At 42.6% G+C, this 25,347-nt stretch overlaps 1 protein-coding gene across 1 annotated transcript; it reads right to left on the reverse strand.

The window, feature by feature from the left end:
* Positions 1 to 7,248: 7,248 nt before the first annotated feature.
* On the reverse strand, positions 7,249 to 23,364 carry MRS2 (MRS2, magnesium transporter). The gene is made up of 11 exons (XM_018563790.1): positions 23,082 to 23,364; positions 21,704 to 21,777; positions 17,633 to 17,669; positions 17,383 to 17,495; positions 15,705 to 15,878; positions 14,940 to 15,070; positions 14,731 to 14,847; positions 10,609 to 10,761; positions 8,900 to 9,017; positions 8,179 to 8,292; positions 7,249 to 7,602 (listed from the first exon to the last, which is right to left on the reverse strand). Exons 1-11 carry the CDS (start codon positions 23,257 to 23,259, stop codon positions 7,540 to 7,542), a joined length of 1,272 nt encoding a protein of 423 aa, XP_018419292.1. The 5' UTR covers positions 23,260 to 23,364; the 3' UTR covers positions 7,249 to 7,539.
* Between the last annotated feature and the right edge of the window lie 1,983 nt (positions 23,365 to 25,347).

A 25,347-nucleotide genomic window follows, 5' to 3' on the forward strand; every position in this document is an offset into this window, starting at 1 on the left:
ACTGTGGTGAAAAAAAAAAAAAAAAAAAGAAATGACTTAGCAAGGAGTGAAGTTGTTTATAGAAAAAAAATCTGTCATCTTTGGACAAAAAAAGGAGAATGTGTGCAACTGCAATTCAGCGAATGCTCTGCTATATTGATTCCTTGGTTAAGATGTTTCTTAGTTGTTTGCACCAAGTCCCCACTGTGGTCAAAGCAACAATTAAGAGACTATGTGCTCAAATTGGTCCTGTTCAGCTGGGAGAAATGAAGAGATCACCTGAATGGACACAGATCAATTCCATGTAGGTACAACAGTATTCCATAATATAAGCATCAACTGTAATGATCTGTGGAAATGGACTGGCAATGTACTATAATCCATGCCATCAGAATGGTTGGACTAGGTCAGAACAAAGAGGCATGGTAATTTGTATCTGAAACCTACATGAGCATATTACTGCTACCCAAGGGAGTTCTGATTGTCCAAAATGAACCAACTATTTCAGATTACACTTGTTTACCTAGAACAATGTGGAATGAAAGATTCATTTTTCTTTAGTATGTTTCACACATTTAATAAACATATTTTTGGCAATCATTTTCTCCTTTCTAAATATAATGAGCAATATTTATCCAAGTGTACTCAGTGCGCAGACTTTAACTTAACAAATGATCACAACATCTATCAAATTAACCATTCATGGTGAAATAAGAATGTGTTACATTGATGGTGGGGGTTGGAATTGCAATGCATTTCAACAGACACAGGGACGCACCTCTCTTTAAGCTTCCATATGGGTGTTGTAGTTTTGTACTGTTGTGTGTATATGAAAACCCTTCTTTACCACTAGTCATGGAAATGCAGTCCAGCATTAAGTGTACCAGGCTTCAAGCATATCTAAACCCAAAATCAGAATGTAATATATTGCAGCTTACCAATTCTTACATATGGTGGCTGCATTAGTTTTCCTGTTCTACTCTTCTTTTCCTTTATTTTTAGCTGGTTATCTGGCTAGTAAGTCGGCTATTTTTTAATTTCCTTTAAAAGAATGAATTGTTCAGCAAAAGTGGCAGATAGGAGGTTGAGACAAACCATGCCTACAATGCTTTTATACATTTAGGTAAAACCTTTATCGCAAAAGAAAAAAAAATCTGAAAAAAAAGCAACTGCTTAAAAGTGTTAGCTGGAGTTCAGATTTCATTTGTTATTCAAGTTCATCTAAAATTTGAATCTAAAATTTGCACGAACATCTAACATTTCCCTCTCCACAGGATGACAATGCTTCTTTCCAAGGGCGGCTCCGCTGCTCCTTCATAGAGGGGAGCCACACTGACAAGAAGTGTATAACTGGCTGGATCGTCATGTGAAAATAAAGAAAAAAAAATACTAAAAAAGAAAACGAATGCAGCCGCCACATTTAAGGATTTGTACGCTGTGATTATATTAAATTTCTGTTTTGGGGTTTAGATATGCGATCAATTGTAAATTAACCCCAAAAAGCTTTACCTGCAAAATATTGCAACTTAAAATAAACAAATGAAATTAAGATACATTAAGAATTATTTCTCATTCTTCGAGGAACGCCACAGCCGGGACGGATCCCAATACAGTTGAGAGAGTAGAAAGGTATCATGGCACACTCACAAACCAGCATGTAAAACAACTTGTCTCACCACTAAGGATAATAACAGAGGTTTGGATACACGTCTTCTGCAGAGGATGTGAAAGCCGCGCCAAGGCACCTCTTATAGTGTGGTCCTAACTCTAAACTATGAGAGTCTCCATCTTGGAGCACATGGGGGCAGAAGATTTCAAATTGGATGCAGGTTTGTCAGGAGGACGCCCAGCCTCCTTAAAAGCACAGAAACACACAAGGGCACAAGGAGCTGGGGGTCCTCTGGGAGTCAGGTCTGTAGGAGCATGGCTAAAAGACACAGGCAGATGGTTGTGGAGGGTCCCAGGAGACAGCAGGCGTTCTGACTCAATAGTGGAACGCCATGCTGTCTCGTCTGGGCGTTTATATATGCTATGGAGAGGGGGAGGAGCCGCGGCACACAACGGTGCACTTCCGCGTTCCACGGTGGAACGCACCCGGCCTGCGACCCGGAAGTGACGGCCGTGCACTCCACCATGGAACGCAAGCGGCCGAGGAAGAGTGGCTGACTGCGGCGTGACCGTCCCTGCTATAGCGGACGGCGGCGGATGTTACAGCACCTTACTGTATAACTGGTGACAAATTGTTGAGTGCGTTTGTTTTGCTTGACCGATTTGGTGCAGCGACGCATGGGGTTTCTCAGCTGCCATTGGGATGTGCGGGATCCCTTGTGTGTTTCTGTGCTTTTAAGGAGGCTGGTCGTCCTCCTGACAAACCTGCACCCAATTTGAAATCTTCTGCCCCCATGTGCTCCAAGATGGAGACTCTCATAGTTTAGAGTTAGGACCGCACTATAAGAGGTGCCTTGGCGCGGCAGTGCGGCTTTCACATCCTCTGCAGAAGACGTGTATCCAAACTTCTGTTATCCTTAGTGGTGAGACAAGTTGTTTTACACGCTGGTTTGTGAGTGTGCCATGATACCTTTCTACTGTTTTACTGTTCAAAGCCCATTTTGTGTGCACCTCACTGCATAACTGGTGACAAATTGTTGAGTGCGTTTGTCGTTTGTTTTGCTTGACCAATACTGTTGAGATACACCCAGCTGGCTAATAGGCAGAGCCCGCTGTCAATCTAGAGGCAGAGCCAGCTGTGCCCACCCCCTCCTCCGGCCGTTTCTACAGTCAGCGCTTGAGGATAGAAGAGGGGAAGGGGAATCCCCGTCAGCCACCACTCTCTGCAGGAAGATGATCGATAAGTGAGCGCGCGACGGTAAGTTTGCTGACCTCCCGATCAATAGAGCCAACGTGTGACAGTTTCATTGTCACAGGTCGGCCTAAAACTATGAGTATGAGTGTAAATCACTCACCTCATAGTTCTCCTTCAATGGGTTGATTTTGAGAGATAGGGCCATCTCTGAAACTTTGATTCTACTGTTCTAAAAGTTAGGAAGGCTACTTTCCACAAGGTTTATCATCAGATATGAAAGGCATACTTTACTTGGCGTGCTTCTCAGGGGTGCCCGTGGGATGAATCCTCTCCTTCAGACAGCTGGCCCTGGACCAGTGTTTGACTCTCAGTGCTATCAAGGGCAAGTTTCTGCCCTTTCTATTATCTTTAAGATCCTGTTGGCCTCTCACTCCTTATTTAAAGACCTTTGTATTTGACATGTGTGATTTGTTTCGTTCTGAATTGACATTCGTATGAATTTCTGTAAATTCGGACATTTGGATGCACCCGAATTTCAGAATTACAGAAATAACGAATCTTAATGTTTGATAATGAAACTCAGAAACATCCAAAAGCCATTCGTAATTAAACAAAGAAGCGAAAACGCTGTGTGTCATTTACCAATCTCTGGCGTATCTGCCTCTTTGATGACATTCTGGACTCCTATCCCGAATGTCAACAAAGTAACAGAATATTGGCACAAAATGTAAATAAAGAAAGTAGCTGAGAACTATGTGTTATTCTGTAACAACTGGACTCGCATTCCAAATGTAAACAAAGAATATGACAGTTGTCATAGAATACACAAAAGTGGTTAACTGTCCATTTAAACAATTAAAAACCCCCCCACAAAAAACACAACAACAGTGTGGGTCCCCCCGTCTCCCCCAATTCATACCAGACCCTGGCAGGAATATTAAGGGGGCCCACAGATGCCAAACCTTTTCCCCCACACATTCTGTGTCACAAAACCTCTGCAAGAGTTCTGCTTTAGGCCAGTTAGGACTAGACATTTACAAAAGATCCATCCTTTATTGCTGTCAGTCAATTAAATCAAACTCCATTAATAATGTAGATACAACAACACACAAAACATGTTGTATACAACTGTCTACAAAGCCACTCTAGCTGTACTTTGGTTATAATTTATCATAAATGGAGGAAAGGTGTCTGCACTGCCCATAGCAACCTAATTCCAGCTGCAGCTTAGAGAATAACTGCTTTATTCTGAATTGCTAATGGTCAATACTTCTACCATATTCTCATCCCCAGCTCTGAAATCTGCCTCCAGTTTTTGTTTGTGCTCACTACAAGGAGGTTTAGCTGTAAAAGAGTCAGGCATAGCAAAATATTAAATTATACCTAGGTGTGCTCGAGACAGAAATGTTTGCATGGATCATTAAACAATAAATGACAATTCCATGTGTGTAATTATAGAAATAAATATTTAATTTACAACTTCTCATAACCACACAGTATAAATTGAAAATGGGAATAAAACACTGTACACTAAAACATTTACGAAGGAGATGTATTACACAGCAAAATCATAAATTGGGAGGTATGCAAAGCAGGTTGCTAAAACTAGGAGAGAAAAGTCGGAGATTTATAGATTTAGTACAGAAGAAAACTGGGAGGCTCATATGGAATTGGGGTAAAGATGGGACTGGGTGTAATGGGCACAACCGATAATTTTTTTACATGCATGATTTTCCTTGTTTTGTTGAGAATGACTAAATATGTCAACGGTGTAAATCTATTCTGTGTTACACTGATGGGTTCAATGGGCTGACAACTTCTAATTGTCTTCGGGGTGCCAGGAGGGAAACTGCCTTATGAAGACACGCGTTTTGACAACCTTTAAAAAGGTGAAACCTATGACCATTGAATGGTCACATGATCTGTTGGCTTGTCTTTAGATATAAACACTAACTCATGAAGAGCGAGAGGGTTTGCTTTATGAACTTCAATGCGTACTCCATAGATCATATACCTTGAATCCATAACATTTTAAAGGACTTATTTTGAAAAATTCAGAGCAACCTGAAAGACCTGCATAAAATAACTCGAGTCAATAATTTCTTTCGTTTTGGGGAGTGGGGCAGTGTGGTCACCTATAGAGAAAGTAAAAGGAAATATAAAAAGGTCACGGTTGACAAGAGAACAGTGGGAGAGGGGCAAGATTTCATCCCGTTGTTGGAAAGATTACACTTACTTTCTGGTTTATCTCTGAAGACAGGAAATCCACCGTATGGACAAACAGGGAGCAATAAAAACTAGGGATGCACCGATAAAAATATTTGGGTATCGAGTACCGATATTTATCTTTCGGTACTCACCAATACTGAGTAATGATACTTCCGCCAGCATGGAGCCGGCTTCCCGGCCAATCAGGAAGGCAGGAGGCTTCCCGGCCAATTAGCATTGAGCCAGCTATACAACATGTAGCCGGCTTCCCGCCCAATCAGGAAGCCAGGCGGCGAGTCATTACCTGCTGCCCGGCTTCCTGACTGGCCAGGAAGCGCGCTCCATGTTCCCTCGCGGTACTGCCAGTCAGAGGAAATCTAATAGGGAGGTTAGTATTGGAGCATTTGGACGAGTGCGAGTACTCGCCCCAAATACTCTTTATCGGCACAGATACTAGTATCGGTGCATCTCTAATAAAAAACTCAACAAATATACTAAATGTTCCCTATTTGATCCAAAACTTAAAGAAGTTGTGGCTGGAGTTACAGTTCAGGAGATCTTTTGAATCTATATGTAAAAGGGGATCAGTTAAATGTTATTTACAACAGTGTTGACATTAGAGATCATGTTTTAGGTTTAGAATGTAATTCTATATGTGCATGGAAGTAGCCATATGTGCCCAGTCCATAAGCAGGTTCTGTTCTCTGTTGGCATTCTGGTTATGGACAAGGTCTATCTGCTTGAGAACTATAGACTTTGCGGTTTCTAATGATACGAAACAAAACACAATGCACTCGGTAGCCAGAGACTATATCATTTTTCACTAGGCTGAGAGAAACATGAAAGTGTTTAGAGCAAGGTTTCTTTATTCATGGCAAGAACTTTTTTTTTTACTCAAAAAGATATTTGCTAATGCAGACATATGCCCTATTGATTTATGTGAATGATTTATGTGAATGTATGAATTCGATGACAGGTCTACTTTAAAAGGAAACATAGCACATAAGATGTGTGCCCGTTAACCTTTTTTAACCCCTATTTCTTTTAAAAAAGAGAACCATTGGGAGAGTAAAATGTACTCTTTCCAATACTTTGAGCCGGCTGACATTGCAGCTGTCACATGCCAGCTCAATAGCCAAAGAACAGAGCGATCACAAACCACTGATCGCTCAACTGACGGCTTCTCCCTGCAGGGATTCCCCTCCTCCTCCCTCTATTCCTCCAGCACTCATTGGAGGAACAGACAGAGAAGGGGGCGGGCATGGCTGGCTTTGGCTCTAGAGAGGCTGTCAAATCAGGCTGCTTGGTGGGTCCTGACAATATTGTCGGGATCCTTCCCAGCTGCAACACAGCTCTGCACTGTCAGTAGTCCATTATATGCCAAGTCTGGGTCACAGGAGTACATTAGTAAATGTACTCCTGTGACCCAAAAGTGAATAAAAAAAAATTAAGAATCATATGATATACTCACCTAGAGTAGCAAGCAGTACAGTAAAGTACAAGCAAAACACCAAACTATGGTCTGGTCACAATAATGCAACCAACCTTTAAAAGGAACCCGACAGTTATTTAAAAACCTATGCCTAACAGGCTTCACATCAGACCTTATTGTCGTAAATGGCAAAACACAGGCTAACACATCAAACTTTCAGCATTCAGTACTTTTTATCAATGCAGCCTGTAGCTGGTGCTATAGAAAACATATTTTGCTTTGTCCTTGCATTCTGCCTACTTTGGAAAATACAGCTAAATGCATGGTAATGCCCCTGATAAAAAATTGTCTGTCATCCAATATCTTTTGAACCTATTACATGGAGGAGTACACAACTCCCTTCAGTTGGTAATGTGGGTTCATTGCCTACTGATGTTTTAGCTGGTTGATGGACTTATAATTAACCAACAGTGGCTCTTATAAAGCATCACAGTAGCTCAATAATAAGATGTGTTGCCAGATTTCACCTGCAGATGGAAAATAGTTGGCTGGCAGGCTTCACTATGTTACTACAAGGATCAGTGAAGAGTATGCACTGTATTATGATTTATTAGGGAACCTATAAACTTTAGCGAAGACCTATAAATACAATTATAAGGCACAACCATGTGCTTTCCTGAGCCCCTAGGATTAGTTCAAGTACCACTGCCATGGCAGTGCAGTAGAAAATCTAACATGTACACTATACAGTAGGAGTTTCTATATGACTAGACATGAAATACAGGAAGTCCATGTATGTCTCTGTTCAGGAGGAAGATGATTAATATTAGTATTACAATTACTCTACCACAAGTCTTAGAACATAAAAAAGATACATTTTATATTTACTCCCTAAATGGTATAAAGTGCAAGTGAATGAAGTCCACATAAACTGCATTTTTCCAAGTGGTCGTTTACTCAGGAGGGGGCACAGACCCAGAAGAGGAAGCTCCTCCACCAATCACGATTAAAATGTCCTTATGGCCAGCACAGCCCTGAGTGTGCTGCTTTCTGTTTGGTATTAAAGATATACTACTGTAACAGTCATTCTGCTTGGTAGTCCATGGGACATGAACAATTACACCTTATGGTTGTTTGGTGAATCTACTCTTCCATTGAAAGGAAATGTTCTCTTAAGGATCTAGGTAAAACAGAAAAGCACAAATTAGTATACATCAGTAAAGTCCATTTATAACCCTTCATATCTAAAGTGAAAATACCATAATATAAATGTTCCAAAACTGCTTTTTAAAATGCATTTGAGGTGTGGTTAGTTGACCCCTTTTCTAGGTTGCAGGAACATGCACACATTTTCAATGTTTTAGAAATGTTTTAACTATTTTTATACTGTTGGGGGGGCTTCAGGGAAATTTTGGGAAGGGGGGAGGAGTCCGGTGACGTCGATGTCCGTGACGTCACCGGATCTCCGAGAAACTCCCGGAAGCCGGCGGAAAGGTGAGTTCCGATCAAAATAATTTTGATCGATCAAAAAAAATTAACGATTAATTGGTAATTTCCGCAGCCCTACTAAAAACACATCAATTTACTTGAAAGTGCATGCAACGCAGAAACAGTAACACGCTGAATATTTCAGTGTGGTTTCTCCTGGTTTGACTGTTCTTTCCAGAATGAATGGTGGATGTAGTACATCTCACTGTCTCTAAAAACAAATTGTTAGAAGATTTTTGTTTTTTCTTTACCAATATATATAACATACCAATGGAGCCTTTGATGGTTCTAAATGTCTTCCAAGAAAAGAAAGTAAACGCCTCCATATTAGACCACTTCCTAGGAACATTAGTCCGGTAACAAACCAAAATATCTGAGGAACCTAAGAAAAGAAACAGAAAAAAAAGTAAATGCACAACAAGGAAAACACAGGACACAAAAAATCTGAGCAAGCACACAGCAGTGGTTCAGTGGCAAGATAAAAGACTTGCCAATAGTATATGCTGTACTAATAGCATGAGCTCAGACAACACTTGGTCAATGGACCAATTCTTGGTTATAAGAATGGGAAACCACTGACACACTTAGCTGCACTTAAAAGGAGGAGAACTATGGGGTCAGTGTTTTTCCCCATAGTTCTCCTTGGGGTAACGGGAGGACACCAACTAGCGTCCTCCCGTTACCAGGAATGTGGTGGAAATGTTTTTGGACTTCAGAACTATCTGGAAGAAAGCGGGGGGAGGGGGCTAAGGCTGCAATTGTATTCGGTTTTCTTTTATAATCAAAAGTGCAATTGGATGAGAAAGGCATCTTCTGCATAGTAGTGTCACAGTACTTTTTGTCCTGGTGTTGAGGTTGTTAAGGAACCTGTACAAGCCTAGATTATGCCATTTTTTCCCCATAATCCATGTGTATATGTTTCTATCCATTACCATATGTGTATATATTTATTTTTTCCATTTATAAATGATATGCATTTCTGTACTTACATCTTCAAAGGTAGATTCCAAATTCATGCCAAAGGCAACTCCAATAAGACCAAACAGAGAGATGGAGAAAGTACCCATTGTAAGTTGTAAGTTCAGCCTCATCATCACATTTCGGTGGCTGGAAAACAAACAGGCATTGAAATTACTTGTACAGGGAAAAACATTTCCAATTAGAAGAGTAGGCAAAGGGACAGGAGTGGGAACAAGGTTAATGACCCACCCTTCTAGTACACTTTTCAATGTTTTCCAGAAAACGATGCTAGAACTTTAAAGATGAGGTTAGGGTGGGAATACTATGTATTGTCATGAATGGTAAATGGAAAAGGATTAGGACTAATATTAGTTTTTCCCACTATACTCCATGACAACACATGTGAGAATTGAAACAGATAAATCATTTAAAAAAAGTATAGTCTATGCTCAGTTTACACATATCTTGCATTGTCATTGCAGTATAATGTTGGGAATCCCCACCCGACCTGAATTGTAAAAGCAGTGTCACTAATAAAGAAACCAAATTGCAGGCAGAGGACAAAACACTAGCATTGCCTGTGGGCCCCCTGCAGCTGATCATTTCCCCCATTACCGGCTGTTCATGCCTTGTTCTGCACCGTCTCTGTGTGGCGTTGGCCATCTTGGTAGAGAAGCAGTGAATTGCTTCCTCAGGTTCAAGGTGCCCCTCGATGCCTGGTGAGGTGATGATCAACTATCAGGACATGTGGAGGACATACAAAACCACAAAAAGAATAAAGAAGAAGAAGGAGAATGTTGCACTGTAGGTCCTCAGGTACAGCTTTCTCTCCAGCAAGCACAGTAGTGATATCACCAAATCTCACTTTAAATCTCGTGAAACTAGCGGTCACAAAATAGCAGTGCCTTTCACACAGCAGAAACACAGCTATTTGTCTGGATGCACAGGAGTGCCCAGGGACATTCACATATCGGGAATTAACTGTTATTTTTTAGGAGGAATCCCAGACCAAAAAAAAAGGGAAAATATTTGAGGGCGCTTATTAGGCACAATTAATATTTCTATGTGTGCCCTATAACGTAGCAAATTTTCACTTCTTGAGTTCAGCTCCACTTTAAGGGCAGGCTATAATTATTCAGAAGCTGAATCCAAGCTAATAAAAGACTGAAGGTCCTCATTAACCAAAACAGTAATGGAGGTCCTTTACATATTAGCAATATCAGCCATATCAAGGGCTTCAAGCATTAGCCTTTACTTGGAAGGGCAAAAAGGTCCCAGCATGAATTAAGTGTTTATTGCCACTGACCCATGTGAGAAGGAAATATTATTTTAGTTATAGGAAGTAAGTGGAAGGCACTTGCAAATGTTGCTTATCGGCCCATTAGTTATATACAGGCAAGGTCTTATGGGGAACACTGAATATAGTCTTGGTCTACTTCTGACTTGTCTGGCCTTACAGGGCCTCTGGAATTGTAACCAGCAGTGTTCCAGAGTCCACAACCTGGTGGGATGAAGGCAAAAAAAAAATGTAGTATAGGTGGAGGCATTCAGCATGGGATGGATCTGCCATTCTGCATTCTCACATGAGCTAGCAGAAGGATCCAGGAACGACTTGGCTGGTAGGCAATTCTACCGTCTCTGGTGGTATGTCAAAGTATAACTGCAAACTCGGAAACAATACTGTAGGACATTCAAAACATTTACATGATGCAGACAGTAAAGTTATATAGAAACCAACCTGTCCAGGTTAAGGAAAATGACACTTTCAGAGTCATCGATTAGGACACGTAGTTCTCTGGCCACATTAGCCAGGTCCTCTGCTTGCCTGTAGTAATTCTCTAGAAGCAGTTCCATCTCTTCAGCATGATCAATCCTGGAACTACCTTCTACACTGAAAAAAGAAAATCACCAATTATAAAAGACTATAAGTCACCCATGAATTAACTACACTCTGAGGAGGAGGGAAATTTCTGACATCATATAAAGCAGGAAATTCCATTACAGGGCTGTACTAAAGCGAAGTATATATATATCTATATATAAAAAACATACACTATCTATATATATATATATCTATATCTATTAAACATACCTGCCTGTGCGCAATCTGCTTGAGAATGTACACGGAGTTGCACATGAGCAGCTTAATATACATTCCTGGCACACCTCATTGCCAGAATGAACACATTTCTGTGCTCAAGCTTGGGAATGACGTAATTCTGGCCATGCCAATCAAGATGGCCAGAGATTTTAAACCCAAAAGAGGACTGGGTAATGTCAGCACCAGCGAGGGCAGGAGAGTTCAGTTTTGCAATTTCTCAAAGACACAGCAAAACCGAGTGAAGAAAACTTTTCAATCTATGAAAACAACAACAGGAGTAATTCAGCATTTGTTTATTTAAAAAATTAAGCAAGGCTTATTTATTTTTCCTTTCACACTTCACTTAAGAAGTGCTCCACCAAAATGTTTAAATGCAGATCTAATCCAATTCCAAATCACTAAAATCTAATATAGGCTTTAAAATGTTGGGGACAGACGGCAACTGTCCCCTAATTGTGCTGACAGAATACAAGTGCTGACACATATTGCGCAGGCATGGTCCACTGTTGCCAATATCATTAAACCTATCAGCAGCAAATGATGTTCTGCTGATGCTGGAGAAAGTTCATTTAGGCAGGAATTGGCTGAAAAAGGCTGGAGGAGGTCAGCAGCACTGAGATGCAACAAAGTTGAACACAGTATTTAATAGGAAAAACACACCAATTATTTGTATTGCTTTAGCAAACTAAATGACATTCAGTTACAGCTAACATCTACTTTAAGCTACAACAGACATGAGTTAAAGTGTCACTAATCTTAAAAATGCATGCAAGTACCTCAACTATTAACACAAATGTACCTTATTTGTGTATCACTCGCTGTAGATCCTCAAATCATCTCTGAATTCATGCTGACACTGTCCTTCCTTCTGGAGGGTTGCTACTTTTGTTCCCCATGGTCCCTGTGTGTTGTAAAGTAGCCACCGCACCAAGCTCACTCCTGTGATAGACTACAATCTCACGTTTAGTTTACTCATTTGTATTGAGATTGTAGTCCATCACAGGAGTGAGCTTGGAGTGGTGGCTACTTTACAACTCACACAGGGACCATGGGGAACAATACTAGCCACCCTCCAGAAGGAAGGACAGTGTCAGCACCAATTCAGAGATGAATTGAGGATATGCAGCTGAGTGATACACAAATAAGATACAGTATTGTTAATAGTTAAAAGGTACTGGAATGTATTTTTAAGATTTAACCCCTGAGTTTGGTGTCACTTTAAGAATCGCAAAGTCTGGCAGTTTCCTCCTACATGTAATATTCTTATGCTTACTAGTGTTTTCAAGGGAAAGTTAGAAAACCTGTTCCAACTGCTATTGTAGCACCACAAAATTAGTGATACTAGCAGCCTCTGCTAGGCTTTTTCCATCACATCACCTCTCCATTCACAAATAAGACAAATAATCACTTTTGGCATTTAGTAGTCTGAAAAAAAACCAGAACCTAATAAATGCTCAGCATTACCATCTCTAAATCAATTTAATATAACAGTATGTACATTACCCAAGAGAACTATAAATGGGTACATTTGTCTTGGCAAACAGTAAATGAAAAAGCAAAAATGTAATTAAACAGTTTAAAAAATCATTTCATCTTCACAAATAAACATTAAACACATTCATTAAAAACACAGTAATATCTAAAGCACAAAATAGTCCATCAATTCAGAGTAAACTAAACTAAAATCTATTTCTCGTATCTGACATAAAACAATTATATTTACATACAGAAAACATTAAGCCGGTTGGGAAGAGAGAGTCTCATTTATATTCAAAATCATTAGCACTCGTCGTGTAAATGTAATTAATGCACACGATCACTTAAACTAAAACTTCAGCAATGAAATGCAGTGTTTACGAGCTGGCATATTAAAAAGGATTAACAAAATACTGAATATAGATTTACTGATAAATACTTTGCAATTTCCATAAGAAAAAAAATATTAGACAAACTTAAGGAAAAAGGTTTATTATGAAAAAGCAAAATTGTCAAATGTCGCGTGAATAAAGTGGGATCCAGGAGAGTGCAACCTCCTTCCAAATCTAATAACTAAGGAATGCACTGATACTAGTATTGGTAACGATACCGAGTATTTGGGCGAGTACGGGTACTCGCCCAAATGCTCGGATACCTTTCCCGATACTGGAACTTCCGGTTAGAGGGAGATTTCATCTGACCGGCAGTGACGCGAGGGAACAGAGCCAGGAAGCTGGCTCCATGCTGTTTGGCCGGCTCAATGCTGATTAGACGGGAAGCTGGCTTCCCAGCCAATCAGTGTCGAGCCAGGCAAACAAATCTGATAATATGGCGACACGACCTCCACCCTGCAGAAAAATCATTCCCCTCACATCGATCCTTAGCAGCAGTTATTACTGTACGAGTCCCTCGGCCAGCTGGGCAGACACCGCTCTCCAAGTCTCCGCGATCTGCCCACATCTCCTGTGCACAGTGCCCATGTAATCGGCCCTCAGCCTGCTACTGCGCATGCACAGGATTTCTGAATGAGAGCGCTGGGCAGTCTGCACATGCGCAGTAGCAGGCTGAGGGCCGATCACGTGGGCGCTGTACGTACAGGAGAAGTGGGCAGATCCCGGAGAGTGGTGTCTGCCCAGCTGGCCGAGGGACTGGTACGGTAATGACTGCTGCTAAGCATCTATGTGAGGGGAATAAGGTGCCTGCAGGTTGGGGGTTGGGTCACCATATTATCAGATCTGTTTGGCCAGCCTCGATGCCGATTGGCTGGGAAGCCAGCTTCTCGGCCAATCAGCATAGAGACGGCCAAACAGAATGGAGTCGGCTTCCCTGGCAATAAAGAAGCCGAGCGGTGGGTAATGACATGCCGCCTGGCTTCCTGAATGTCCAGGAAGCCGGCTTTATGCTACTGGAAGTACCCGTATCTGCCAGTACCGAATTATAAATATCGGTACTCGTACGCCATACCGAAAAATCACTATCGGTGCATCCCTACTAAATATACCAGCATTTAGAAATATAAAAATAAATATCTTTTAATAAAATTCCTTTGACTCCTGGTGTGAAACAGAGCAGCAGGTGAACAAAAGAAATGCAAGTATATGCTGCTGGTTGTGGGGCTTTCTTCAATCGAACAGAGCAGGCAGCCAATGAGCTGCAGCCTCTGCTCGGGTATTCTCATAGTAGCCGCTGTCAGAATACAATGAAGACCGTGAGAGATTCCTTAAACAATGCTCGTAAGCGTTGGGAGGAATGTGATATTTTCTTTGTTCAGCCCGCAGGTTGAACAAAGAAAATATTACAGTATACGATCAGCTTTAGGGCTTGTTCACACCATGTCCAGACAACATCTGGATCAGATCTGCAAAAACGGTGCAGCAATTTTTTAGCGCATTTTTTTTTTTTAAGCTTAAAATGGGCTTTCAGATGCAGTCCAGTGCGTTTGCATGTGTTTTTGGTGCGTTCCAGACCAGAAGAATAAAAAAAAACAGTGCAGCATTTTTGTTCCCTGGAATGGACTGCACTTGTGTGAACAGAGCCCAGAATACCCATAGGAATACATTGGGATGAATTTCATGTGCGGAAAAAAACCTGTTATTGTCTGGACAGGGTGTTGACAGGGTGTGAACAAGCCCTGAGACACGTGTCACTTTCTGAGTCCCTGAGAAAAATGAGAAACCATTGGACAATTAAACTCTCCACCATTTGGAAATAAACAAAAAAAAACACAAACTTATGCACTAAAAGAAAAAAAAATAAAAGTTAGGTTTGTATCACAATACATACGGGGACTGAAAACTAGCCTGCTTGGTCAAACACAGCTCTTCAATAAGTTCATCTTCATTCAAGATTTCTAAAATTGCCTCTTTAAAAACTTTGATATCGGTTTCCAACTCTGACAAACTGAAAAAAAAAAAAATATTAACTTTTTTTTATAATCCAAAGCCGACATCGAAAAGAAGACAATCCATTTGTTTACAGTGACAAGACGTTACCTCTTTCCACTCTGGAGCATTACATGCAATTTACTTCTGTCTACTGACATCTGTTTAGGGTCCACCAACGCTTCCAAAGTTTCCAGAATATGGGGTTGCAGATACTGAAGTCTCTCTTGGAGACTGCCAGCCTAAAGAATGACAAGACCGACATTAGTTGGAGTCAAATAAGGAGAAACAGTTCAGAGAAAGATAAAAGGTTATGGCACACCATGCTAACAAAGGGATGGCACAACAGTAGACGATTTCTTAAATTAGTGAAGCAGAAAGCCTCCCTACAGACAAGTAAAGGGGCACTGAGAGAGTTGGAGCTGTTCAGAAACATGATGACTAGAATTGCATGGGCAAAAATGTAAAAAAAAATACTTTTCTCAACAACGTGTATTTGTCTGATCTGGATTATTTCAAAAGGTTTGAGAATTTAACACTACTTTAAGTGCACAAAACTGTTTTTGCCTCTACACCTTCAAGATGGCTGTCCTAGGCGGTCAGTGTACCTCTATGATGAATGGAGCTTTCATCATGGCAAACCTTTTGTCAGTGCAGGGCCCCACATCAGCACAACAAAGTGTATAAAAATGCAATGTCAGTCTACTGATGTGAGGACCTCCACGGTCACCTTCCCTTTACTGGATGAGTGTCTATTGATCACAGGTATCCAATGACTTTGACGCAGCAGTGTAGGAATCTACGATACAACACACATCTGGTAGAAAAGTGAATACAGTCATAAAAAGGAATGCAATTCATATTGTCTCAACTCACCCTGTGTTGCAGTATTGCCTCCAGGGCTCTAAACTCAAAGGGTAAGGCGTATGTCACCAGCTGCCCTTCCCCTGCCAGCTGAGGAGCGAGTTCCCGAAGAAACCACTGCTCTAGGTGAAGGTTCCTATAATCCAGTATCAGAAGGTATTCTGGGGTTATGACAGCTTTTAAGAACTGCAAGAAGAAAAAAAGAATCACAACAGCTCTATTTATAACATTTGAAAATACAAGTTAAAGGGTTATTAAACCCTCCGTGGTTTTTTTGCATATATCTACTGCTAGCAAGCAGTAGATATATGCAAAAACATTTTTTTTAAAAATCGGTTTAAACTTACCCCTGTCTTCGCCGCACGCTCCCGTCCAAAAATGTGAAAATTCTCGGGCGGCCGCAAAGCATTTTGGGGCGGCGCATGCGCAGTTCAGATTTTCGGCCGGGAGACGAGGAGAGACACAAGGTAAATATATGGACGCGTGCACCCACATACAGGCACCGTGGGACAGGAAGCAAGCTCAGAAGGGTCAGCGCTGGATGGGAGAGCCGCCACAGCGCTGGAGGGACAGATGAAAAGGACAGGAAAGAAGAAGATGATCGGATTAAGAGACATCATTTAAGGCAAGTGCTTTCATTAACATTGGGTGGAGGGAAAAATATTTTTGACTTTAATGTCACTTTAAGAGAAAAATACATTTGTTACTTCTACCAAAGTTTATGCAAATCCAAATTAAATAATCCAAAATGGCAAAGTTAAGAATAGGGTGATCAAGGCAATCAGGGGTGCCGTACCTTTCCAAGAGCAAGGTGGTAACCAGAATGAGCAAAGCGCACTTATGCTATCGATTCCTTACAGGCGGAGTGCATTTGGTATCACTCCGCCTGTGGCAGGAGCCGGCGCTATAGAGGAAGCATCGGCTTGTGTGGCTCTGCTCCCTGCGCCACCGCCTTGCTTCCTCTAGCGCTGGCTTCGTTGGCACTGTGATTCTCTCCCGCCTCTCTTCAAGTTCCCCCTTATGCCACAACCGGCCTTGGGAATGGTCACAACCAGGTCTTATTTTCGGGGTAGATCTTATATTTTAGCAATTCGCAAAAATAGTACTAGGTCTTATTTCCGGGGAAACAGGGTATACTTTAACAACATGGATTCTTAAAGTGAAACTCAAGGAAAACAGCTAAACACACTTTAATTACACATCTAAGAACTGTTTTCCCTCTCAGTGTCCAACATTTCAAAGAGGAAAAAAAAAAAAGTAGTCCTTTGGTGCCCCCCTTCTATGGTGTTAAACAGTGAGGATGTCCACATGGTGCTAACAATGGCACATCTTATAAAAAAAAACCTACCTGCTGCTCTAGAGAAACTGATCCAGCTGTCAATCAGGTAGCGGAGTAGATCCCGACAATATTGTTGGGATCTTTCCCGGCTGCAGCGCAGCTCTGCATTGTCAGCATATAGTAGGCAATAGCCCGGTATAAGCTGTGCTTTGGGTCACAGGAGTATATTAGTAAATGTCCTCCTGTGACCCAAAAGAGAACTAGAGCCCAAAAAGGCTTGGCCATAATGCTTTTTTAATGTCATTGTTTCTCTCATGTTTTTGTGAAATGACCCGCATTGGAAATATAGACGAATATATGAAAACTGATTACAAATGGCTGAAATACATTTTCGGTTTAGTAATGCAGTACCTCCATTCTTAAAATGATCTTGTTGTTTCTAGAGTTGATGCTCACAAGATGCTGGAATCTTAAATCCCGAGCCTGTAAACCCAGCTCTTGGTATAACTCGGTCTTTTTTCTCTCTATAAAAACAAAACAGGAAGTGTAAATAAAATGTAGCTACTTTCTAGAAATGAAATGGTATATTAAAAACATTGCAGCCTTATAAAAGAAACCTCTAAACAACAACGGTTACAATAAATGATACGTTGGTACTTACCAAATGACAATATGTTTCCATCCTTGTCAAATTTCATCTAAAAATAGATTAAAAAATAAAAAAAATCAAAAGAAAATCTAAATTATAAATCATCTAAAAATATATACAGACATTATGCCAGTTGATTATTACAAGAACACATTGATTTGTTCTTCAAGAACTATATATAAGTGGCAAGAGACATGGAGGGGAATTTATCAAAACTGGAGCAGACAAAATCTGGGAGCAGTTGCCCATGGCAACCACTCAGCATCTCTCTTCAGTTTGCCCAGATAAGATTTGAAAATGAGACAGAGAAGCTGATTGGTTGCAGTGCAATTCTACTCCAGATTTTGTTTGCTCCAGTATTCATAATTTTGTACAGAATATTAAATGCTTAGGACCTCCGACTGTTCTATACTGCTGTGCGTGTACCCTTTGGGGAGAGATTCCTCTCACTCTTGGTCCTAATGACCGATGTCTCGAGTACAGACAGAAATGGATAGGAAATCTAACATTTCTGAGTGGTCATCGAAACAGGAAGTGAGGGGAAAACCTTCAATGGGCATACCTGACAACTGTTAAAGAGGGTATTTCCTCTTGCTTTTCAGAGACGTCTAAACAATTCCTGGTAGGACAGTAAGAAAAAAAGAACCCAAAACCCCTGACAGTGTGTCTTAAAGAACAACTCCAGGTAAAAATTGTATTAACCCTTGCAGTGGGGCTATCCCCGCATTGCAAGGGCTAAGCACTCGTTTTTGCCTAGGGTCAAAAATAAAAAAAAAGTCATACTCACCTGATCCTCCAAGCCACCCTGCTCTTAGACTGGTCCTTGGAGCCTCTCTCCCCCTCCGCTACAGTGGTCTAAGTCGTCATCAGTCATTGCGTTCTATAGACTGTGTATGAGGAAGTTGAGGGACATACCATCACTGCAGCGTAGGAGCAGACAGGCAAGAGGGAGCGCTGTCACAGCTAGTCGGCTCAGAGGATCAGGTGAGTATAACTTTGTTTTTGACCCTAAGGAAAAATGCGCACTTAACCCTTCCAGTGCAGGGGTAGCCGCACTAAAAACATTTTTAGCTGGAGTTTTTCTTCAACAATCCCATACTCATTTAAAAAAAAAGAAAGGTTTTTACTTTGCATACACTTTAAAGGAAACCTGTACTGGAGAATTAGGCAGGCTGTTCAGTTTCCTGACTGTCATGCTGATCCAATGTTTTCAATACTTTGGGGAAAAAAATATTCATATAAGGAACGCTGACTATCTAATCCACATGGTGGTTCTGGGTCAGTACTGAAGCCAGGGAAAGATATTTCATGTGCTATGGGGTCCTAATCAGACTATCCGTATACGAGTAGCACTATATACCCAATTACTATGGTCAGGGCAATATGCACCTGTCATCACAGGAGCTTCCTATCGAACCATTATCCTTCTCTGCCAGTGACAGGGGTACTTTGGATGCTTCAGCTTAATCCACAGAACGTTGATGGCTTGAGACCAACTTGCAGGACGATTATTCAAAAGGCTTTAAAAGGAGAACTATGGGGTTAAGTCTTTTCCCCATAGTTCTCCTTAGGGTAACGGGAGGACACAAACTAGCGCCCTCCCGTCGCCCTAGGCTCAGTATACTGCGAGCTGTAGCTCACGGTATACTGAGACGCCGCAGTTTACCGCGAGCACTGCTCGCGGTATACAGAGACGCCGCAGCTGAAGCGGATCCCGACAATTGTGCCGGGATCCGCCCAGCTGCGTGACTGACAGCTGGCTCTGCCTATATAAAGGCAGAGCCAGCTGTACCCGCCCCCTCAACCCGTCCGTTCCGCCAGTCAGTGCTGGCGGATCGGAGCGGGCAATCCAGCCCCTCCCCTGTCACTGCAGAGAGCCGTGACAGGATCGAGAGGGGAGCAAACGCCGGTATGTTCGCTCACTTCCCGATCTACTGAGCCGACCTGTGACAGTCTCATTGTCACAGGTCGGCTAAAACTATGAGGTGAGTGAAAATCACTCACCTCATAGTTCTCCTTTAAAATAATCCTGTGCCATAAAGAACACCTATGACAGCCTGAGGTGGCTATTACAACTACTGTATAGTTGCAATGGGTGCTTGAAAGCTTCACTTGCTTTTATAAACACATTTAATGATAGTACATTTCCACATTTATCTCTACTGTATATAGCTGCATGCTAATGTGCCTCTTCTCATCCTCCTTCCAACCCATGCTGCCTCAGAGACTTAATTGGTGGCTGGCTTTTTTCCTGCCAGCCCACTCTTGACATCAGAATCAGATACCGTGTTTCCCCGAAAATAAGACACTGTCTTATATTTTTTTTGGCTCCAAAAAACACACTAGCTCTTATTTTTGGGGTAGGTCTTAATTCTTTTTAATGTACAACAATCCACACTTATTAACGGTAGAAGACTTACAAGACAGGAGTGAGGGGCAAAGTTAAGATTAGGGTAATCAGGGGTGTCGTACCTTTCCAAGAGCAATTTGGTAACCAATCGCTGGTCAGAATGAGCGAAGCGTGCTTTCACTATGGATTCCTCACAGGCGGAGTGCATTTGGTATCACTCCGCCTGTGACAGGAGCCGGCTCTATTGAGGAGGCATCGGCTTATGCGGCTCTGCTCCCTCCGGTGCCACCTCGCTTCCTCTAGCGCTGGCTTCGTTGGCACCGCTGATTCTCTCCGACGGCTCTTCAAGTTCCCCCTTATGCCACCACCGGCCCTGGGAATGGTCACAACCAGGTCTTATTTTCGGGGTAGGTCTTATATTTTAGCAATTCACAAAAATAGTACTAGGTCTTATTTTAGGGGTAGGTCTTATTTTCGGGGAAACAGGGTATCACCCATGCACAGTACGAGATCCGGTGCTGACATTGTTCACACACATTGCCATGGCTAGTGCCAAGGTCAACGTATAACCAAGAACAGCAAAAACATGCATAATGAAAGTCGTAAAAGCCCTGGCTACATCACCAGGGCCTAAGAAGACCCAGGAAGCGGGACCATATTAAATGTAAGTGATAGCAAAAACATTTGTGCAAACAAATGACTGTTGAATGACTTGATATCTGCGACTTTTGTGATGTTTCAGTAAAAGGAGGAATGATTGCTTTAATTCTGAGGTTGCCAACTGGTGGGTCATGTGTTCCACTGCACTAGGTGAGGGACTCATCAGTTTCCCCCCAGTGCAGCACTGTCAGGTATTCAGTTGTCCATTCATAATATGCTGCCCAGCGCCGAGTGTCAGCTTGAGGTGGGCTTGGCTTGGGGTATGGGTGCAAGGGAACTCCATCCATATGTGCATTGCTTACAGCTTTCCGTGTCCTGTTGAGGGGCCTGGACTGGAGAGACGTCACATTCTGGCTCCCGCCACCTCTACAGGATGTGCACGGGAGCTGTACAAGCAATGTACATATGGATGGAGCTCCATCACAGCACAGCTGCCCACACTGGACCACAGCCTGAGGATCCACTCCAGTCCATGTACGGTAGACTGGGTGGACCTTAAAAAAAAAAAAAGTTTTTTGGAGTGTGTATGTGTGAATGAGAATGTCTGAGTGTGTGAGATTGTGTCTGCAGTGTTTTTGAGGGCCCATTCACACTCGTGCATTAATCACACAGTCCCATGAAATGAACGCACTTTATCACGCAACTGCACCTACCGTGTGTCCTGGTGCAGGAGGTATGTTGCCATTCATTTGAATGGCAACCCAAAAGCACCACCCACTCACGGTTCGACTGCCCGTCCCGGAACATGCGGTACCGCAATGCCATGCGTTCCAGTGTGGTGCAACTTGGGTCATGACTTAATGACCAAGAAAAATGTGGGTCCTGAGGTTACACAGCTTGAGAATCACTGCTTTAATCGGCCTGGGGATGGGCAAGGTTACCGTGTATATTTCATCTCTGGAAAACAACCAGCAGATTGTAAATAAGCACCACATGGGGAGGACCACGTATGTATATCACAAGTTACTGCGTAAAAGACCTTCATGCTGATCCATTTCAGCACCATCACGTTTTGGTGTGATCAGCTGGTGGCTACAATGACTCTAAGAAGCATAGAACGGGTTTTAGCTTACCACAGAAAATACTGGTACAACACTGGCTAATGTAGCATGAGATGTATCCGAGTGTGTAAACCGACAACCTGTACCTGAAAAGAGAGAACATTAGTCACTAAAGGTGCCATATTTGCCATTAGTGTTCAGTAGCAGTGGTGTGTAATAGAAGTCAAGCAGACCTGTATTTCATAGACAGACATTCAAGTGCAGTGACAACAACATTTTATATATGTAAAAGAAGTTCACAGATATTATAATCTAGTTAATGGCTCGAAAGAAACGCCATCTCCTGGCTGGCGTTAGCTGAAAAGTATTTGAATGATTCCCCCCCTGGTATCAACTCTCCCGAATCCTCCAGGTGTTGGAAATTCTCAAACACGTTTATATAGATTCTAGTCAATGGATGGTATACAACCTTTTTCAATATTTCAGGGAAACACATTGAGGGGGATTTATCAAAACTGGAGCAGATAATGGCACAGCTGTGCATGGCAACCAATCAGTGTCTCTGTTTCATTTTTAAATCTTAACTAAACAAACTGAAGAGAGAAGCTGATTGATTGCCATGGACAACTGCTCCTTACTCCAAAAACACAATCGGGACCATCTTTAATGCAGGGCAAAAGGGGCAGTTGGCCCAGTCATTGGTGTGGGGCGCAAAGCAGCTGCCCCTTGAGCAGAATCCACAATGATGAAAACCAGACTGTCCACATTCACAACTGGATGGGAAACAAATCTATTCTACAGAGGCAAGTATAGTGTGCTGGGACTTGTAGTGCTACAGAGACAGGAGAATGGTACATATAGTGTGCTGGGACTTGTAGTTCTACAGAGACAAGAGAAAGGTAAATATAGTGTGCTGGGACTTGTAGTTCTACAGAGACAGGAGAATGGTACATATAGTGTGCTGGGACTCGTAGTTCTACAGAGACAGGAGAAAGGTAAATAAAGTATGTTGGGACTTGTAGTTCTACAGAGACAAGAGAAAGGTAAATATAGTGTGCTGGGACTTGAGACAGGGGAAAGGTATAGTGTGCTGGGACCTGTAGTTCTACAGACACAGGAGAGAGGCAAGTATAGTGTGCTGGGACCTGTAGTTCTACAGACACAGGAGAGAGGCAAGTATAGTGTGCTGGGACCTGTAGTTCTACAGACACAGGAGAGAGGCAAGTATAGTGTGCTGGGACCTGTAGTTCTACAGACACAGGAGAGAGACAAGTATAGTGTGCTGGGATTTGTAGTTCTACAGAGACAGGAGAAAAGCAAATATAAAGTTTTTGCATACAGGAAACACAATCTGACGTGGTTGTATCTAGCTACTGGCAATCGCCTGACATTCCATGATAGAATTCAGTACAGATGTCTGTCTACAGTTCACGATTACAGATGTTCTCACCTTTCCTCTCCTGTACATAGTGTCTCACCATCCAGGGAAAACACCTTGGATGACGTCCTTGGCCAGGGATGAAGTTCCTGGAGTTGGCTGTGAAAGTCCTTGTCTGTCTCAATATACAGCACCCATGTCTCCTGCTGGCGGCTGCTACAAGCCTGACAAGTGCACCTGCCATGTCCATAGCAGCAGGGTACTGTACCACCGTACTTCCAGCAGAATGACCCTTCACGGCCTCTGTAGTACAATCAATTTGCCATCATGTGGGTGAGATTCCACATGGGTTACACAACCGGAACCGTACACACTTCAGAGCTTTAACCAGATCCAGCCACTAGAGGGCAAACTCTCCCTAGTTTAATTTGTCTCCAGTGAGGGAGCCATTTTGGCTGAGCCTATAGAACGATCTTTGTCGCGTCTGTTGTCTATAGACATTCTAGAGCAGGGGAAGTGAATTAAAATTCAAGGCGGTCCGGTGAATTTTCATCAAGCCGAGGTTCCAACTGCAGTCCAGACAGAATGCTCATGTCAGTACCACAGTCTGCCCTTTAGGCCTGGTTCACACCTAAGTAATTGCATTCTTGAGCTGTTTTGCCCTTTTTTTTTTGCGCGATCGCCATGCGGACATTGCACGGTTTCCTCTGCATAGAGGTGTCTATGGAACCAAAACCGCATGAAAACCGCGCAAAAACTTTTTTGTGCGACAACGGATTTCACCCGTGCGGCACAACGCAAAGGTTTGTACAGCCTCCATTGACTTGTGTTCTGCGTGATTTCACGGGGCTAAATATGCGCAATAAATCACGTACATGTGAACCAGGCCTTACAGCCCATTCACACCTGGGCGTTTTTCATAAGCGCGTCATATGCGCGTTTTCCTACTGGCGTTTTGCGCGTTTTAAAGCGCACCCCACTTACACCAGCGTTTCAGCGTGGTTTCCGCAAGATATTTGAAAGTGCGTTTTTGGACGTTTTTAATTAGCTCAGGGACCATTTTGGGCGGCAGGTGGTTCGAAAATCCGCGTGCTTGCATGAAGGGTCCCCAAAGGAATGTATGGGATTGTTCATGTCGACTGTTCAGCAGGGACAAATACGCCTGAGCAAACTGCCCTGGTGTGAACGGGGCCTTTGGCTGCGATGACGTGCTTTACACAAATAAAGCCAATGAGGTATTAATAAGGATTTGTATAAGAACATATTTTATTTTAGAAAAATATTACACATGCAATTTTTCCAAACTGACATCATGTGTTGTCTGAGGCTAGGTCCACACCTAGGCGATTGAGCTGGTGAGCTGTTTTCGTGCGGTTGTCGAACATTTTTGTTTGCGCGATTGTGCTGTGAAAACTGCTCCGTTTTTGATGCATAGAGATGTCTATGGGACCCAAACCGTGCGACAACTGTCTGAAAATATCTCCTGCACCTTTTTACGCGACAGGTGATTTCTACCGCACGACAAATTGCAAAGCTGTGAACAGCTTCCTTAGACCTGAATGCAAATCTCTGTTGGTCCCAAGTATAATGATATCCACTTAGAACTTACAGGGTTATTCACAAAGCTGCCAAAGGATGGCGAGTGAATAACGCAGGCGAAGAGAAGTGAGACGAACAACGTTCGGCGATTCACAACGGCTCAGTACGGCTGATTTCAGCCGTATATCGGCTGCACTTCGGTCAGCCGAACATGCTCTGAAGTGCAGAAGGACTTTGACTCAGCTGATCCAACATCTGGGTCGGCTGAGACGAAGCTCCGGCAGCTCACTCGCATAGAGACCGAACGGCAGTGAGTGATTAGTCGAAGGCCGCCGAGCAGCATTCGGCTCAGCTATTCTGCTCGTAACCTCCATGGTACCGAGCAGAATAGCGAATAGTGAAAAAAGTTGGGAAAAAAAAAGTTGAATAAAAATGTTTAAAAATGTAAATAAATAAACTTAAAAAAAATAAAGATTAAAAAAACATAGCAGGTCCCGGCCAATGAATAACAACTGAGCAGAGACGGCCCTGACGTCACGGCCGGCTCCACCCAGTTATTGTTTAATGACAGATCAGCGTCCCCAGGTCAAAGGGGATGCTGATCTGTCACTGCAACGGGGCGGAGCCAGCCATGAGATCACGGCTGTCTCCGTCATGCTGTCATTTGCAAGGCCTGAACCGCTCGGCCGCCTTCGGGAGCTGTACGGGCTATAGTGAATAACCTGTACAGCAGCCCTTCAGCTCTCGCAACCGAAGCTAGCCGCAGGATCAGCCGAAGCTACGGCTGGATCCTTCGGCA

The sequence above is a fragment of the Nanorana parkeri genome, unplaced genomic scaffold (assembly GCF_000935625.1).
Source record: "Nanorana parkeri isolate BGI_ZX_2015 unplaced genomic scaffold, ASM93562v1 scaffold696, whole genome shotgun sequence".
In the NCBI taxonomy this organism is placed as follows: Eukaryota; Metazoa; Chordata; class Amphibia; order Anura; family Dicroglossidae; genus Nanorana; species Nanorana parkeri.